The sequence below is a fragment of the Panicum virgatum genome, chromosome 9N (assembly GCF_016808335.1).
Source record: "Panicum virgatum strain AP13 chromosome 9N, P.virgatum_v5, whole genome shotgun sequence".
Classification (NCBI taxonomy): Eukaryota; Viridiplantae; Streptophyta; class Magnoliopsida; order Poales; family Poaceae; genus Panicum; species Panicum virgatum.
In genome coordinates this window covers 70,770,599-70,790,466 of record NC_053153.1, presented here as the reverse complement: position 1 = coordinate 70,790,466, position 19,868 = coordinate 70,770,599, and the positions used below count along the sequence as shown (strand labels likewise).

The window sequence follows — 19,868 nt, the reverse complement described above, 5'->3', positions numbered from 1 at the left end:
ATATAATTAAATATAGTAGCAACAGACGACCAAGAAGATCATAAAGTAGAGAAGCTAGCAAAAGAACAACTGAGTCAGTTGAACTGAGCACTTGGCAGCATTACTGCAAGAGCTGGCAGATAAGAAACATGATACTAGTACTAGTACTAGCGAATGTAGTATCTAAGATCGAGGAGATAGGCAGTCATGACGGGATTAGGCATGTGCGCTTGCCATATGCCTACATTGTTAGAAGCGACGGCGAACAAAACGATGAAAAATAGAAAGATCAAACCGCAGAAAGACACGAAGATTTAACGTGGAAAACCCCTCCAATGCGAAGGGTAAAAACCACGGGCGCCAGCCAGCAAGAACTTCACTATATCGGGTGTTTGTGTACAACGCCTAGCGGCGGCTTACAAGAGGAATAATAGGATTGATATTCTCCGGTGAAGCCTATGGGTTAGATATATAGGAGAGTCACGTGGTCTCCTCAACTTCTACTAGCAATGTGGGATTAAAAGTTTGCACCACATGGGCCTTAATGGGCCAAGCCCAAATTCCAACACTCTCCCATCAGAATTTGGATCACAATATAACATACTCCACCTTGAGACAAATTCCTTCTTGTAGCATATCAAAATCATCACCTGAACACAATAAAGAACAGAACTTCTGGCGCCAAATAGCCTCTTGGGCTAAACTGTCAAACCAACTAAGCTTGAGCAAAGCTCAAACTTAGCTACAGGAACTGGTTTAGTCATCATATCAGCTGGATTATCATGAGTACTGATCTTGCATACCTTCAATTTACCTTGTGAAATAACATCACGAACATAATGGTACTTGACATCAATATGCTTTGTCCTTTCATGAAACATCTGATCTTTAGTGAGGCAAATAGCACTTTGACTGTCACAGAATAGATCAATGCAAGAACCAACTCCACACAGCTCAGTAAACAAACCTTTCAGCCAAACTGCCTCCTTGCACGCTTCAGCAATAGCCATATATTCTGCTTCTGTGGTAGACATAGCAACAACAGGCTGCAAAGTAGCCTTCCAACTCACAGCACAACTGCTAACAGTGAACACATAACCTGTGAGTGACCTGCGCCTATCCAAATCAGCAGCATAATCTGAATCCACATAACCAATTAGTCTCTGATCAGTTCTCCCAAACTTCAAACAAGAATCTGATGTTCCTCTGAGGTACCTGAAAATCCACTGAACTGCCTTCCAGTGTTCTTTACCAGGATTAGACATGTATCTGCTAACCAAACTCATAGCATATGATAAATCTGGGCGAGAGCAAACCATGGCATACATCAAAGAACCAACAGCACTAGAATATGGGACTTTTGGCATGTATTCAACATCCTCCTCAGAACTAGGGCACTGAGCAGCTGACAATTTAAAGTGAGGTGCAATAGGAGTACTAACTGGCTTTGAATCATGCATATTGAAACGCTGAAGAACCTTGTTAATGTAATTATGCTGACTAAGAAATAATAAACCAGATTTTCTGTCTCTAGTAATCTCCATACCTAGAATTTTCTTAGCAACACCAAGATCCTTCATATCAAATTCACTACTCAACAATTTCTTTACTGTAGTGATTTCTTTTCTGCTCTTGGCAGCAATAAGCATGTCATCAACATATAACAGCAAGTATATAGGTGATTCCTCAACAATCTTAATGTAAACACAGCTATCATATTCAGATCTTTTAAAACCATGTAACAACATAAATGAATCAAACCTCTTATACCACTGACGAGGAGACTGTTTCAAACCATACAAGGATTTCTTTAATTTGCAAACATAATTCTCTTTGCTTGGCACTATGAATCCTTCTGGCTGATCCATGTAAATTTCCTCCTCAAGCTCTCCATGTAAAAATACAGTCTTCACATCTAACTGCTCAAACTCAAGATCATGCATAGCAACAATACTAAAGAAAGTCCGAATTGAGCTATGCTTCACAACTGGAGAGAACACATCATTATAGTCAACACCAGGAATCTGACTGAAACCTTTTGCAACTAACCTTGCCTTAAATCTTGGAGGCTCACTAGAAGACAAACCCTCCTTTCTCTTGAAGACCCATTTGCAGCGAACAGTCTTCTTTTTCTCAGGCAAGCTTACAATCTCCCATGTGCCATTCTTCTCAAGAGACTGCATCTCCTCATGCATAGCTGAGATCCACTTCTCCTTATCAACTGAATCAATGGCTTCAGAATATGTTGCTGGCTCACTAGCATCCTCCACCTGTTCAGCACAACTCAAAGCATAATAAGTCAGATTACACTCCTCAATTAAACGGTTTGGAGGTTCACAACTCCTCTTTGATCTGCGAAGAGCAATAGGTAAATCTACATCCTCCTCATGCTGCAAATCAGACTGTGAAACTGGAGGTGAGTGCTGAACAGTATCAGGAACACTATCTGAAACATCATTACCAACAACTTCATTTTCCTGGTCATCCATAAGCTCCACCTGCACACTAACTTGTGACTGCAATTTCTCAACTAAAGCATCATCTGTGGACAAACTGTCAGTAAACATCACAGATTCATTGAAAACAACACTTCTGCTCATAAAAGTCTTTCTAGTTTCAGGATTCCACAATTTATATCCTTTGACTCCCGAACCATAACCAAGAAACAGACATTTAATAGCTCTAGGCTCTAATTTTCCATTATCAACATGAGCATAAGCAGTGCAGCCAAAAACTCTCAAGTGTGAATAATCTGCAGGTGTACCAGACCATACCTCAATAGGAGTCTTCTTGTTGAGTGGAATAGAAGGCGATCTGTTGATCAAATAACATGCTGTATTAGCAGCCTCAGCCCAAAAACGCTTGTTCATATGGGCATTGGACAGCATGCAACGAGCCTTCGAGATGATAGTCCTGTTCATACGCTCGGCCACACCATTCTGCTGAGGAGTGTATGGTATGGTGTGATGCCTAACAATGCCTTCTTTTCTGCAATAATCATCAAAAGCATCCGAACAGAACTCTCCACCATTATCAGTTCGAAGCACCTTGACCTTCTTCTCAGTTTCCCTTTCTATCATAACTTTCCATTCTATAAAAGCAGCAAAAGTATCATCTTTGCTTTTCAGAAAATAAGGCCAGACTCTTCTAGAGTAATCATCAATAATGGTAAGCATATAACGAGCACCACCATATGAAGGCTTACGTGAAGGACCCCACAAATCAGCATGAACATAATCAAGTGTACCTTTTGTGGTATGAACAGAGGTATTGAATTTGACCCTCTTATGCTTACCAAATACACAATGCTCACAGAACTTCTTGCCACTCAGAATGCAGCCATCCAGCAGGTTTTTCTTCATCAATTCTGCCATACCGAGTTCACTCATGTGTCCAAGACGCATATGCCAAAGGTCAGTCTTACTAGGTTCAGCATTAGCAACATTAGCAGCAGAAACAGAACCATGCAAAGTACAACCTCTGAGAACATATAAATTTGAAGGATTGAGATCACCCAGCAAACATACAAGAGAACCTTTAGATACCTTCACAACTCCACCTGAACCGGTGTATTTGAGTCCTTCTTTATCAAGTGTGCTCAACGAGATCAGATTTCTTTTCATCCCTGGTATGTGCCTTACATTCTTCAGTATGCGAATCATGCCATCATGGGTCTTGATCTGAACAGAGCCAATGCCAATAATCTCACACGGGTTATCATCTCCCATGCGCACAAAATCACCGTTCTGCAAAGACTCATAGTAACTGAACCAATCTCTATTAGTGCAGATATGAAAAGAACATGCAGAATCAAGAATCCACTCATCATGACCAGCAACACAACCAGCAAAGACAACCAAACAATCTGACTCAGAGTTTTCACCAGCAGAAGCAACACTAGCCTTACCATCAGATTTATTTTTCTTCTTCTCCTTATTCTGCAATTTCCAGCAATCCTCAATCATATGAGATTTCTTCTTGCAATACTTACAGAATTTCTTCTTGGGACCTTTGGACTGGGAGCGGCCTCTACCGTCATTGCTCTTGCCACGATCGTTGTTATCACTTGAGGATCTTTGCTCTGATCTGCCTCTGACATGCAAAGCGTCGCCCCTAGAGGACGAGCATCTGTCTGCACCATGCCTTTCATCTTCTCCTTAGACTGGAGTGCCTCACAAACTTCCGCAAGGGTTAGTTCATCACGGCTTAATAGTATGGTGTCACGGAAACTTGCATAAGAACTTGGCAAAGAGCATAATAAAAGAAGACCTAAGTCCTCATCTTCATACTTAACCTCCATCGACCCTAGGTCAGCAACGATCTCCTTGAAGATAGATAGGTGACCCATCACCGAATCACCCTCCTGCATCTTAAGCGTGTACAGCTTCAACTTCATATGCAATTTACTGGTAAGATCCTTCGACATGCAGATCGATTCCAGTTTTAGCCACAATTCTGCAGCAGTCTTTTCCTGCAGCACTTCTTGTAGAATATCATTAGATAGATGAAGCTGAATAAGAGAAAAAGCCTTACGGTCCTTGCGCTTCTCCTCATCGGTCCACTCATCCTTCTTTTTCTTCACGAATTTTTCCAGCGCCTCATCAAGATCATTGGTTTGCGCCAGAATAGCTCTCATCTTGACTTGCCACAGCGAGAACCTTGTCTTGTAGTCCAACATCGGTAGATCATACTTCATCGACGCCATCACGAAACCCAAACTTGAAACCACGGCTCTGATACCACTTGTTAGAAGCGACGGCGAACAAAACGATGAAAAATAGAAAGATCAAACCGCAGAAAGACACGAAGATTTAACGTGGAAAACCCCTCCAATGTGAAGGGTAAAAACCACGGGCGCCAGCCAGCAAGAACTTCACTATATCGGGTGTTTGTGTACAACGCCTAGCGGCGGCTTACAAGAGGAATAATAGGATTGATATTCTCCGGTGAAGCCTATGGGTTAGATATATAGGAGAGTCACGTGGTCTCCTCAACTTCTACTAGCAATGTGGGATTAAAAGTTTGCACCACATGGGCCTTAATGGGCCAAGCCCAAATTCCAACACTCTCCCATCAGAATTTGGATCACAATATAACATACATCACTGACAAAGAAAGATGTGGGCAAATGGTGACACTACTGCACTAGCAGCAGAGAAGCACTCCTGATTATTAAAGCAAGTAGAATGTGATGAGAAAGATTTAAATTTATGAATAATAATTAGATAAAAATACAAGATACATTTAGAATATCAATACTAGCCGCGCAAATGCGCGGGTCACCTCACTAGTTGTATTGATAACAAGTGGCACAACTTTAAATCAACGACCTTATTTTTTAAGGAAAATGAGGCAAAATCTTATAATGCACAATTAATTTGGAAAACTAGGCTCAAACCATGATCAAAGAGTACCTACCTTGCTAAACAAGATCTCTTACCGTACCTAGCACAAAGGTGATAATATGGCATAACCATGAATAAAAACACCAAAACCCCCGCGCAAGGGCAAACTTGTGGCCTAACCCGTGGAAACAGCACTATACTCCCTCTGTCCTGAAATATAAGGCATTCTAATATATTTGAAGAGTCAAAATTTTTCAACTTTGATCAAATTTATACAATAAAGTAATAACATTTATGATATCAAATATGTACCATTAAATTCTCCATTAAATACAATTTTATAATATATCTATTTGGTACTATAAATTTTAATAATTATCTCTAAAAATTTAGTCAAACTTGTAAAACTTTGACTCTCCAAGAATGTTAAAATGTCTTATATTTCAAGACAGAGGAGTATATCCTTGCACATGAATGAAATTGTGGCACATCCACGTATGATAACACCATGCTGCAACACAACTAGCAATATAGAATCCACAACTAGCAATATAGAATCGTAGTACCTGCCTTTAGTCGCATGCTGTGTGGAGATGGCCGCCTCCCAACGGGCCGAATGCAATGCTCGTCACCTCGTCGATACAGTTAGCACACCTCTCCATTTGAGCCCTCAACGGCTCGCAGCAGCAAGGCATCTTGTTTCTGCCTCGCACGGTGGAGGTGAAGTGCATCTAGGCCGATAGATGTTAATGGTAAGTTTCGGTGATTAATGACAACCGTATGCGACTAACATGTGTTTTGAAGGATAAAATAATGTTTAGTCTAGTCTCATATGAAATGTGAAAGGAGACCCCTCAATTCGGAACAACCATGCGTGCCAAGGACTTATTTTTTTAAGATTAAGAACTTTTCTAGTCTCAAGTGTCATAAGGAGATGAAGGAAACTTGATTTAGCTAAGGTTTATAGTTTTTAGTTCTTGACCGTACTATTAAGAGGGGTTCATGAGTTAGTAGCTTCACCGAATTTGAGTTGGCCTTAGAAATCTTGCACACTCGCTCAAAAAACAGCCCAAAATGGTCAATAGAAGTTAACACAACGCTTGGAAGAAAAAACAATCGAAGTTATGTTCAAATCCAAGCCAATTCAATTGAAAACAAAGAAAAACAGCAGCACCGGTTTAAACGATGTCCTAGCATCGGAGCATCCGATGCTTGGCCAAAGTTCCGACGCCCTGTCGGTCTATCTCTCTGGATTCAAGCAGAAATCAAATCAACAATCTCTATAGCACCGGTTGAACCGATGGTCAAAAAGATAAGCACCGGTGCATTAGATGTACTATATTCCAGAGAGCATGTTTTGGTGGACCTCAACTCGCCTTCAGCACCGGTTGAACCGACGCTTCAGAATCAAGCACCGGTGCATTGGATATACTATGTTCCAGAGAGCTTGTTTGAGTTGATCAGTGAACCTCTTCAGCACCGGTTGAACCGATGCCCTTACGGAGCATGCACCGGTGCAATGACGCAAGTCTGGATACTGTGTCAGAACCCCAACGGCTACTAATTGGACACAGAGAGACCGGTTGAACCGATGCTTTCACTTTCTATCCCGTCGGTTCTTCCGGTGGTCTCGATTTTTCTGCAGTGGACTTCCAACGGCTATGTAACTCTTTTCACTCTATATAAGGGCACCCCCTGGCTCATTTGAAGTGCCTTTGACACCCTGAATACCTGAGGCCACCCTTGAGAATAAGAGCAAGTGCTTTGAGCAAAAGAGAGAAGATCTAGTACATTGTTTGTGCTTTAACCTTGAAGATTTCATCCTTTGCAAGTGTAGCAAGTGTGCTTGAGCTAGGGCCAACTGAGTGTAGGTCAAGTGAAGGCTTAGGAGCTTGTTACTCTTGGTGTTTGACGGCACCTAGCCAGTCTTGGTGATCGGGAGGTTCTTGGTGAGCTCTTGGAGTTTGTGGGAGCCCCAAGACAAGAAGATTGTACACGGTGTGAAGCTCGCCGTTTCGGAGATGGAGAAGGAGCATTCTTAGTGATCACTTGCTCTTTGGTGAAGCAAGGGAGCTATACCCTTGTATGGTTGCTCCAACGTGGATTAGGAGGGATCGTCAACTCCTCGACACCACGGGAAAAAATTTGGTTGTCTCGTGTCCCTTACTTTTATTTCAAGCAATTAAATTCATTTGTTGTTATTCTTTCTTTTGATTGCTTGTAGTTTGACTAGGACAACTTGCATGGTAGTGTTAACTCTTGCTTAGGTTTTGATCTTGCTAGTGTGCAATCATCTAGACAAAATGATCATCATAGTGTGTTTACCTACCTAAGAACCTTTTGCTAGCATGCTCTGGTGACTAGGTTTCAAATTTGTAGATTGGGCAATACTAGTCTAGGTTAAGGATTAGGTAGAAATTTGAAAAAGTCTCAATTCAACCCCCTTCTTGGGCCAGGCCACGATCCTTTCAGGAGGTAAGAGGCAGGTGGTGTGGAAGCCACAATGACAATGCTTCTATGGAGTAAACCGGCACCCACACATGTTTGACGTTGTCTCTGGTTGGAAACCAAAGTTTGGCTTTCGCCAACGACTTCTACCTTTTTTTTTTTTGAAATGAACGACTTCCACCTTATCCTTATGTAGTCCATCCACCGAGATCCATAGCTGTATACTTCTCGCAGACGTGTTTTCCCCCCTCAAGTGTTAGAGGAGAATTGGTGCCTTACTGTTCGTGACCGTGGTTACACATTACTGACAACCAATCAATCAATGGCCTTGTTTGAATACCAGGGTTAGAGTTAGATTTAGTTTTTTAGGACTCATCTAATCCTAAAGTATCCAAACAGGAGGATTAACCCATCCCAGAAAACTATCCCCTCCAAGGAGTGCTTATTGGGGTTAGATTGGGATGGGCCCACCTTCCCTCCCTCTCTCTCTCCCCCCTTCCAAATGATTGGAAAAGTGATTTTATTGTCCATCTAAATCTTTCATCCAAACATCTTTTTGGCTAGAGTTAGTTTACGGTTAATCATGAGTTGGATACTAACTCTAACTTCTAATTTTGTTTGCGTATCCAAACGGTGTCACAGAACCGCTTAAATTAAACCGGTTTAAGTGCGCTAACTATCATTTTAAGTGTTAATCAAGTTACAGCACACTTAAAACGGTGTAATCCGGCAGCCTGTTGAGTTAAGGATCGATAACACCGGAAGTCCCACCCGAAGGCGAGCACAGATGATTACAAGCAAACAGATGTTTCTCAAATTTAAATTACAAAATGGAGCTTAACAAAATGAGTTCATGTAAAATATCAGAGTTCAAAATGCAGCGGAATTTAAATAGAAGTTTGATTTAAAAATCACGATACTACGAAGACGTGAGGATGTCACATCGAGCCCACCGACATAAATCCTGGTCAGCTTCCACCAACAACAGCTACCTGAAAGCATGGTAACAACAAACTCTGAGTATACTAATACTCAGCAAGACTTACCCGACTATTGGTATATACTTAGCCGACTCCTAAACATGCAAGGCTCTTTGGCTCTATAGTTCTTTTGCTGAAAAGCTGCTAGTACTGGATCCTTACTTTCAATATTTTAGCCAAATTGAGTTAACAGCCATAAACTAGATTTGCCTATTTCTCTAGAGCAAACATGGTTGAACATAATATCTTATTAGAGAAACATAACCATAAATCCAACTTCTAGCTTCCTGTCATTTCCATCTTTACTACAATGCGACGCATTGACCAAGGCTCTCATATCCGCGAGTCATGGCGAATCGATCCGATTTAACCTTGCAAGGTGGACCTAACTCACACGCCAAGTGCAACCCCGTCGAGTCATACCGAGCAACAGTTCCCATAATTACCCCGAAATCTGACTCGCGGCCGCAAACACTTGGATGATGAGTCCCACACGTGCGAACACCCGGTGAACCCGTGGACGACAACACCATCCTCCTTCTCCCCCTACGCTAGAGTAGCGGGTCGGGATTCAGATTTCGTTGCAACTAGGTACTTAGCTTACCGGTTTCGACTACCTCCTACTTCCGGCATGTGGTTAGTACTGTTCAATCCTCGGTCAAAGGGCCAACAACGGTACGGTCCTCAATCGACACAGGTGGAGACTCACTTTCCATTCATTCCATATCCATAACCAAATTCGTCTCCGCCTGGTCTCCATTTTCTTTCCTCATTGATTCATTCTCCAGTAACATTTCCATATAAGTAACAAGACCTATATCTCGCGAGTGACAGAAAATCACTCGACTTCTACCGCGTCCCTACTTAGCAAAGCATTTCTAATGGCACCTGTATACTAATAGAGACTCATAGGTACCTAGGGAAAAACATGCATGCTAGGATTTCATACAACTCCTAGAAACATAAATGCACAAATATTTAAATAAACATTGAATACTGAAATTAAGGGTGATGCTCCGGGACTTGCCTGGGTTAACACTAAACTAGTGTTAGTATTAACAAGGTCTTGGGCCCTTCCGACTTTGGGTCGATTCTTCAGTTGCTCCAGCTGGTCCTTCTCTCTTCAGGATACGTCCACCAACACCGTCTTGTGGTTCGGTTCCGTCATCCCTTTCTTCACGTGGTTCATCTATCGTACCTACATGAGGTGCAACAATGCTGATGTACGAATGCAATGCAATTCACTTAGAGACACAAACCAGACCGATAAGTATTTACGGAGCAACCACACAACCAAGGTTACAACAGAATGGTTTGGTGCTGATGGGTGGTTTCAAAACTTTAATACATTTTAGCCTGAAGTGTTTTCTTCAAAGACAAGTTACTAAACTCACTTAGTATGATTAAACATGACTGAAGCAATCATTTACCGAGCAAACACAACAAATAAGTTCATAAAGTACAGAGTTTGGCGGTACAATATGAGAATTCAGATTCAATTCCTTTAAAAGGCATTACTAACTTGTTTAGGTAAAGCTAAGCAAAAACATAAAGCAAGAAGGAGCAATCAGAAAGAATTAACCATATGCTCATCATCCAAACTAATGGTTGAACCAAACCAAACATATCAGCATGTCATATATGACTTCTGATCACCAGAAAACATAGCATCCATTCCCAAATAAATTTATTTAAAGCCTTTCTTCATTTATTTAGATTATAGGACATATAGGCATATAGACATGATCATACATGTAAAGGGCACAATAAATTCTACAAAAATCACAATAGATCACCAATACTTCTAGTAGTCTACTGTACAAAGATTATATGCTCATGTTTTATAAATTAATTAGCACCAACAAAACAAGTTTTATTTGAAATTAAGCATGTGAGAGCAAGAATGCAAAACTCAACATTTTCTGTAAGCACATGGCCATGTTAAATGTTTAGAAGGCATAAGAACATCATCCAAGGGCAGTGGAAACACATTTTCTATTTATGCACATTTCTATTATTTATAAACCATTTACTTAGCATTCAACAAGTTAAATCAATAACTCGATCATACTGTACTCAATGAACTTGAAATTTTTACCACAGCACACACATCACAATAATAGCCTACCATAAAAATTTCACAGCAATAGGAGCATTACAACTATAGATATGAACTTATCTTTGAAAAGTATAAATCTATTTTTACAGCAAAAGTTTTCAACTAGCAACCATCATATTATGATTCCACTACATATATCTACTTACAAGGATTCCAAAGAGTCTTCATTTTCTATTTTACGATTTTTGTACAATTTACTATGAATTTTCAAAGTTTCAGCCAGTTTTTCAAAAAGACCATCCGCAGCACTATTCATATGAGTCTATGACAATGCAGAAAAGCCCCTGAACTTGACTCTATTTATTGTTGCATGAGGCCCCTGGTCGCGATGTGGAACAGAGGAGCACTGGAAACGGTGATTCCGGCGATGGGGTGCTTCCCGGCGGCGAGGAAGGGGTGGAGGAGCACGAGGGACGCGAGTAGAGTTGGCAATGGGTACCCGATATCCGAGTACCCGACGGGTTTTACCCGATACAATCGCGGGTATGGGATGATTTCTCTACTCGTGGGTACGTTAATGGGTAAAATTTTATACCCGATGGGTAGACGGGTACGAGTACGGGTATACCCATAGACCCGTGGGTAATTTTTACCCGCATCGCACCCGCATTATCTATACTAGGTCATATTCAATTAAACCTATATAAATATATATTTACACGAAATAATACTAAGATTTGTTGTTAGTATATTATTTTTATTGTCTTTCTTTTACTTAATTATATTTGAGGTAATTTGTGGTTTTTATTATGTCATATACTCAATAATTAGTGCTTTAAAGAGAGTGTTATATCGGGTGCGGGTTACCCGATGAGTTTTTTTTACCTGCGCGGGTACGGGTATGGGTAGAATTTCATACCCGTGAGCGGGTATGGGTATTTTCGCGGGTACAAATAATTTTCGTGGGTACGAGTATGGAATAGAACTACCCGACGGGTTTTTACCCGTTGCCATCCCTAGACGCGAGAGCTACTTGTGGGTGGGCTTGGTTGGTGCTGGGGTGGCCGGAGGCGGGCTGTCCGCGGCGGCCTTGCTTGCTGGCGGCGGGCGATGGCGGGCGGCAGTGCTCTGGCGGGGTAGGGCGAGCGGGGTTGGGTCGTAGAGGATCAGTGGGAGGTGGGGAAGCGATTTCGGGGGCCGGCTTGGGTAGAGGAAGGCCGGAAGGAGGGCTCGACGTTGAGGCAGAGCTTTGGTCGGAGCAGCAGCTCCGATCGGCCGGGGTTCGATCGATTCCCACCGGAAAGAGGGTAGCGGGGTTCAGGGACGGCAGGATGAGGTTGAGGAGGAGGCGAGGAGGCCCTGGCGCACGGATTCAGAGCGGGAGTGGTGGGGATGGCCGGCGCGGCGCCGGAGCTCGCTCGGTGTTGTCGGTCGAAACCCACCGGCGAGCAGCGACAGGCAACATGAAGAGCCGGGAGGTTGCCGGGGCGCTGGCAGGCACTGCTTCCTCGTCGACGGCCCGCAATTCCAGCACACGCCGCGGCTTGTGAAGACGCAGGGCGTGCCACCTGACCTATACCCGATCAGAAAGGTGCGAACGTGCTTGCAACGATTTGCCTGCATACACAAACACGTGAAAACATAAGTTCGAGCCATGGTCGGCTCCCCGGGATGACTCTTGCATCGGCTTTAAAGAGCCGATCGAGTCCCGGTGTCAAATTGGATCTGCATCTATCCGGATATTGATTAATAAAGCAAATAGCTGTAAAGCTGCTTCAATTAAATCTAATTAATCTAATCCACGATGGTAAAAGCTTCACTGCTAGATCGGAACGTCCTACACGTGACTGGGCCTAATGAACGTAACAGATAACTAAACCATAACCCAAAACAGAGGTCTAAGAATTAGTAAGAGCCGATTCCCGGAACAATCCCTATTAAGGTTAAGATAAAGCATCTAGTACACCACCGGATCATCCAACCCGTTTGCAAGGCCTAATCTATCAGATATTACGCTAACTCTTAGAGATAAGAGCAAACCATAACAGATCAGATCTACTAGACATAAAAGAAGCAGGGTGTTGCCTTTACGCAGCTAACTCTATGCGACAAGAGCTAGTATAAGATGATGACATGATTGCGTAAAGACAATATGATATTCGTAGATGATAAGCAACAAAGCACAATAGATCTAATAAAAGTCATGCTACGAACATCGAGATAACTAGTACTACTCGCCATCAAAAACGCTTCAGTACGAGTAATACCAAGGTAAGAGCAAGAACAACGCAGCCCTGACCACGAGAAGCGATTAGGGCAGTATGTCGCTTACTTGGATGAAACCCTAGGATTAGGGGTGGCGATGCGCCGAGATTGTTGTTTGCGAGACGTGATGACCTTCTTTCATGAATAACATAGGGTACATATTTATAGTCCGGAGACTTGGGAAACAATCTAAACTAATTTTGTCCCGATCGGACTCTATATCTAATCTTAAACTAGATCTAAAGATACATGGCCCATGTGGCCCAAACGCTCACGCAGAAGCCGATTTACAAGCCTTCTTATTCTTCTGCTTTAAGCTCATCTCTGTTAATTTATGGCGATAACACTCGGCTCCGTTCGAGCAAGAGCAGGAACGAAGGAGGGGAAAGGGGAACGCGATGGCGACGGGATTAGCACAAATGGGATTGGACCGCTTAAATGGTGACGAGACTCGCCGGCGCGGTGACGCGTGGCGTCACCGGCGCTGCGCGCCACCGATCGGGACAAACACAGGAACACCGGGTACTGGTCAGACCGGTCAACCCTTTAAATTTGCTGATTCAAAGTTTGAACGGTCCAAACTCAAATTTTTTCATTAGAATTTGAAATTCGGCCAAAATAGAAATTGTAGAGGAAGATTAACTCTACAACTTTGATATTGGAGGAAAGTTGATTTGAGGCTTAGTTTAGGGAGAAGAACATGATCAAAACTAGCTAAGGTGAAATGCACTATGCAAACTTAATTAATGCTAATGACAAGTTTAAGCCTATGATTAGCAAGTTACGCATAAAATTAACACCGGTGTATTACAAACAGGATCAAAGAACGGCCTGAATCTAGAGATGTGGCTCTGCCTCCAACTTGGCGGTGAGCAGAATAAGCCGAACAAGCTGCCCCAGCCTTTGCGCTTGTGATTTGCCAGCGATGTTCTTGTGCGCTCCCCGCCAATCGACTGGGGTCATTTCGATTTTGTGGCTCGAGATCGGGTACTGGATATGGATATGCTTGTGCCTTGCCATGATGCCGTGAAAGAACAGGAGCCAAGGAATTGGGCCACCAGGATGTGATCACTGGGGTTGGGCTCCTGATCGAATAGTGCGCAAGTTGCGAGCGCGTCAAGCCCGTGGGCCGTGGCGCAGCCTCTGCGATTGGTTTCTGGGCTAGTGCTCCTTAGAGTCCACGCCGGCAAGCTTTTTGTTCCTTCTGACGGAGAGCGACTTCTGCCGCGGTAGCCATGCATCGTGCGCCCTGCAAAAACATCATCCATCGCCTCAAGCATCCGCACACGCTTTTTTAGGCTGTTTTATTTTTTATTCGGCCCACACGCGTTTTTTTAGGCTGACTGTTTTCTTTTTGATCCAATAAATGCGGCATGACTATATATATGTTCCGGGAGGATTTGTATCTATCACATGCGGGCTGTATTATCTTAATTTGGCCCAGTAATTAATTCGGCCAAATAGTTTATTGTTTTTCTTATTTTTACTTGCATTAAAGAGAACAAATGACGAGGTCGATGCTTGTTTCCTATGCATCTTCGTTGATAGTATATGGTACGAGAGTGATTTATTTTTCTACTATTTTATTTTTTATTACTTTTTGTATTTTCCTTTTTTCTTCTAAACTTTTCCATATTTTCATTAAACATTAATGCTTTCTCGATGCTACTTGCTCATGTTATCTATCTTTTCTTCAGTCATCATTGCAGACGGGTCTCTCTCCCTCTGCATCTTAAGCTCCTTAGGATCAATGTCCTGTGGCCGCCAACGGGGCATTTTGCGTACCTTGGATGAAATTGGCGGAGCATATACTCAGACCGTGCAGAGTACATTAACCATTGGCCAAAGTGTTAGGTTACCTCAATTAGTTATTCAAAAGGAAATCTGTCACCATCTTATCTTGGTGTATCCATTCATGTTCGCTTCGACATGGTACATTAACGAACAATGAAACTACAGACATCTGATTGTCCACTTCAGATTACACTAACACTAATACATTGTCTCAAGCTCAAACAAGTATAATGTGACAAGAGGTTATCTGTTCAAAACCATTTTAAATACCATAATTGACAAGAGGCTACCATAGTTTGATTACGCAACTATCTATTGTATTGTTCACACTTATGTGTCCATGTATCTTAAGACATTTGTTCAGATGTATCTTGGATTGTTTAATTTTTAGTCTATCACAGGGAGTTTGCTTATGGACATCAATGAGCCTAAAATATCATATATCTCACATATTCGCTCTGTTTGTTTGGCTTGTCAGCCAACCAACCAGCAGTACTGTTCTCTCATACAAAATCAACATCGGCCACCAGCTACCAGCCAGTCAGCAATATTGTTCTCTCATAACAAATCAGCACCGGCCACAGCCAAGCAAATATAGCGATTACATGTATTTCCGTAATACTTGTTTTTCGCCCGTAGCAACGCATGGGTACGGACCTAGTTATCACCTAATATTCTAGCTACTCCTTGATTTTCTTACTAGATTTTTTGCGATTTTAACATCACTCGTAGAAGCTTCATTTCGCAACGTGGAAATCGAGCTGCTTGATCCAGTCGTGGAGGTCTGGAAATGGTCGAGACCTAGCAATGACGGCGTGCGGTGGCACCCGTTCCCGCTTTTAAAACGAACAGGAGCGCGATCCGAATTTCCAGCTCGGCGAGCATGGCTCGCCCGCACGGTTTGGTGAGCACCATAAAACGCCAAGGGTCGGCGCGGCGCTCCATCGCCCGTGCCCCCGCCCCCCGTAGCCAATCGGCCATCCGATCGATCCGCCCCCAACAAATCCACTGCTCGTTCTCGTCCCGTTCCGCCGTCTGTTTGTTGCTTTTTTTCCTTGCAGACACGACGCCGCGAACCCCACGGGCCAAGCCCATGGCGTTGTGCAGGCAATGTTACCCTGAGCTCCGAGCTCCCTAGCGTCCGACGACCCCGCGGCAGCAAGTGTGCGTACGAGCTCCTCTCCGCGCCGCATGTCGCCACATGCCAACATGCGGCGTCGTCGCGACGCGCCCTGGCAAGGCGAGCAGCGCAAGCGACGACACGCGAGCCGCCGCGCGGGTCTCGTCCAATGCAACCCGGGGGCACCTACAAGCTGTGCGCTGGTGGCATGGGACAGTCGCCATGGGAGTCTCTCCGTTTGTCTCATCTCGTTCCGGTCACGTTCCGCAGCTTGCAGTGGGCCTAGTGTCTCATTAGTACGATCCTTTGCGAGCCTGTGCTGGCTTCTCCATGGCCTTTTCGATCATCCCGCGACGCAAAAGGGATCGGCATTGTTCTTGTTCAGGGGTGCACGGTTCTGCTTAGCTCCCGTATCCAGATGGCCACGGGCGGTCCAGCATCCACCGAGTCCGACGTCGCGGTCTCCGAACAGTGTCACGCTGCGCGCGGGCCACCATCGATAGATAAGCTACTGCTAGGCAACTACCACGTCAGGCCGTGTTCTTGGATGGACCATGCGGCGACCACCATCCTGCGTGCTGAACAGGGACCGACGCACGCGGACGGAAACAGCAAAATTACCAGGCCGGCCGTTGGTCAGGTCATGGAAAGATGCTGCGAAAACCAATTAACCAAACATCATTAAAGAACCGGGTTAATGCAGGGCCATCTGCGCCAAATCAAAACCGTATCAAAGAACCCCCAACCTACCTAGCCAAAGCTAATCACTGGTTGGCGAAATTCCATCCTCAGGAACCTGAACGTTAGCTGGAAGGGGTTTAATGCTTAACGTGTGAAAAATCAGGGGGGCAAAATCTCATCAGATTCAGACCCTGTGCACGGCTCCGCGTATATATAGAAACACACACGCGCTTGCTGCTCACGGCCTAAACGCCAGAGCTTAGCCAACAAACAGAATCGTGTCCCTGATTCGGCGCCGCTGCATCGTGCTATCTCTACGTTCGCGAGCCTGTCCCGCCTATCCACCATGGAGCTCAGATCAGTTCGGGGGAACGACCATGCCCGCCACCTCGCTCTCCTCCTGCTCCTCGCCTGCGCCTTCGCCGGCGGCATTGCGCCGGCGACGGCGAGCGGCGCCGGCGGGAGGTGGGAGCTCCTGCAGCGAAGCATCGGGGTGTCGGCCATGCACATGCAGCTCCTGCACAACGACCGCGTCATCATCTTCGACCGCACCGACTTCGGGCGCTCCAACCTCTCCCTCCCCGGCGGGCGCTGCCGCGTCAACCCACGGGAGCGGGTGCTCCCCGCCGGGGACTGCACCGCGCACTCCGCCGAGTACGACGTCGCGGCCAACGTGGCGCGCCCGCTCTTCGTCTTCACCGACACCTGGTGCTCCTCGGGCACCGTCGCGCCCGACGGCTCGCTCGTGCAGACCGGCGGCTGGAACGACGGCTACCGCTGCGCGCGCACCATGCCCGTGTGCGGCGGCGGCGACAGGAGCTGCGACTGGTCGGAGAAGCAGGACGCGCTCACCGCCAACCGGTGGTACGCCACCAACCAGATCCTTCCAGACGGCCGCGCGTTCATCATCGGTGGCCGGAGGCAGTTCAGCTACGAGTTCTACCCCAAGGCTGACCCATCCGATACGTCTGTCGTCCAGATGCCATTTCTGATGCAGACGAGGGATCCCGAGGAGAACAATCTCTATCCGTTCGTACACCTCAGCATAGATGGCAACCTCTTCATCTTCACCAACAACCGCGCCATCCTCCTGGACTACAAGAGGAACAAGGTCGTGCGGACGTACCCCGTGCTGGCCGGCGGCGACCCCAGGAACTACCCCAGCTCGGGCTCGTCGGTGCTGCTCCCCCTGAGTCCCAACCCTACCGAGGCCGAGGTGCTGGTTTGCGGCGGCGCGCCGTCGGGGTCCTACAACTCCACGAAAGGCGGCGCCCGCATCTTCGTCCCGGCGCTGACGACGTGCGGGCGGATCAAGATCACCGACGCCTCGCCGGCGTGGGTCATCGAGACAATGCCGTCGCCGCGGGTGATGGGCGACATGATCCTGCTCCCGAACGGCGCGGAGGTGGCGATCATCAACGGCGCCGCGGACGGCACCGCCGGGTGGGAGGCCGCCAGCACCCCGAACTACGCGCCCGTCATCTACCGGCCCAACCACTCGCCGGGGGACCGGTTCGAGGAGCAGGCCGCGACGGGCGTCCCGCGGCTGTACCACTCCTCGGTGGTGCTCCTCCGCGACGGCCGGCTGCTGGTGGGCGGCAGCAACCCGCACATCTACTACAACTTCAGCGACGTGCGGTACCCCACCGAGCTCAGCCTGGAGGCCTTCTCGCCGGAGTACCTCGACCCGTCCAACGACTTGCTCCGGCCCAGGATCCTCAGCCCGTCCCCGACCGGCGCGGCGGCGAGCGTGACCTACGGGGCGAAGCTGGCGCTCAAGTTCTCGGTCCCCGCATCCGCGAGGAGGAGGAGGAGGCGCGGCGGCGCCGGCGCCGGCTCCGGCTCCGGCGGCCTCGAGGAGGTGTCGGTGACGATGGTGGCGCCGTCGTTCACGACGCACTCGCTCGCTATGAACCAGCGGCTGCTGTTCCTGGAGGTGGCCAAGACGGCGGCGGTGCGCGGCCTGGCCGGCACGTACTACGTGTCCGCGACGATGCCGGCGACGGCGGTCCTGGCGCCGCCGGGGTACTACATGGTGTTCGTGGTGAACGGGCACGTCCCCAGCGAGGGGATCTGGGTCCACATACAGTGAGAGCGAGAGGCGAGGGTTTATAGAAATTGATTGCTACATGCTATAGTAAGTTTGATTTGTTCCGTTCTGCCATTCGCAGTGCGGGTGTAAGACAAGACACAAAAGTCCCTGGTAAAAATGGTTCACAGTCACACTGGCTCATTGTGTTCGTCGTGTCCTTGTTGACAACTTGACATTTTTTAGATAACGGAATTACATTCCGGCCTCTGCGGTAACGCACACAGCCAAAGCCTCTGCATGACCACACACAACCAAACTTACTACAGAATCTAAGAACAAAAAGAAACTTTAGTACATGAAAATATGTGTACTAAAGATCAACTAGCATCCATGGCGTCGAAGAATTGAGATCCAAGGACATCCCACCTCAGCACGCCCAACGAGAAGGCAAAGTGGTATGTCATATTCTAGTCCCCCACTGCAGCTGGCAAACCGGCCCACGCTCGATCCAAAAACCAGAATGTGGATCAGATTCGGCGATGGAGAAGCATCTATCCCCGGCGAAAGAGGTCGTTGCTCACTGTTAGAATGCGTGAGCAACGGCCGTCGTCGTTGTGTCGACGAAGACGTGAAGTCGCCATTGGATCTGCGACCCCATCCTCTCCTCTACGACCTCCTCCTTGGGCACCCCCGTCTGCAGTTTATGCGCGAGCGGCGTGAGGTGCTGCCGCCGGCATCGGATATACTGGCGGCGTGAGGTCCGAATCATGAGACACTTCCTTGCAAGGTCTCTGGCGACGAGTAGGAGTGCCTCAGCAACACCTCCAACGAGGGACACGGCACCAGTGGCGTCGTTGTTGTCGGAGTCGGCACAAATTGTACCAAACAAAGCTTTCGTCTGGCACTCCTAACGCTCGCCGCCGTCGCCGCGGTGTGACTTCCGTGCGCCACCGAGACGGCCGTCGACGCGGTGGAATGCCCAGGCCGTCGATCTCGAAATCGGATCCCGCCGCTTGAGAAGGTGGGGAGCGCAGCCATGCACACGACGACGAACCGGCCTTGGGGGTGGTGGATCCACCCTCAGGACGGCTAGATCCGGTCAAGGAGAACCGAATCCGGCCATGGAGGCGACGGATTTGGGGGAGAACGGGCGCCTAGCTCGGAC

The 19,868-nt window shown here is 46.6% G+C and overlaps 1 protein-coding gene across 1 annotated transcript; it reads left to right on the top strand.

Annotated features, from left to right (window-relative positions):
• Positions 1 to 16,930: 16,930 nt before the first annotated feature.
• Positions 16,931 to 18,938, top strand: LOC120687848 (aldehyde oxidase GLOX-like). Its single transcript, XM_039969920.1, has one exon. It carries the CDS (start codon positions 17,018 to 17,020, stop codon positions 18,761 to 18,763), a length of 1,746 nt encoding a protein of 581 aa, XP_039825854.1. The 5' UTR covers positions 16,931 to 17,017; the 3' UTR covers positions 18,764 to 18,938.
• The last annotated feature ends 930 nt before the right edge of the window (positions 18,939 to 19,868 follow it).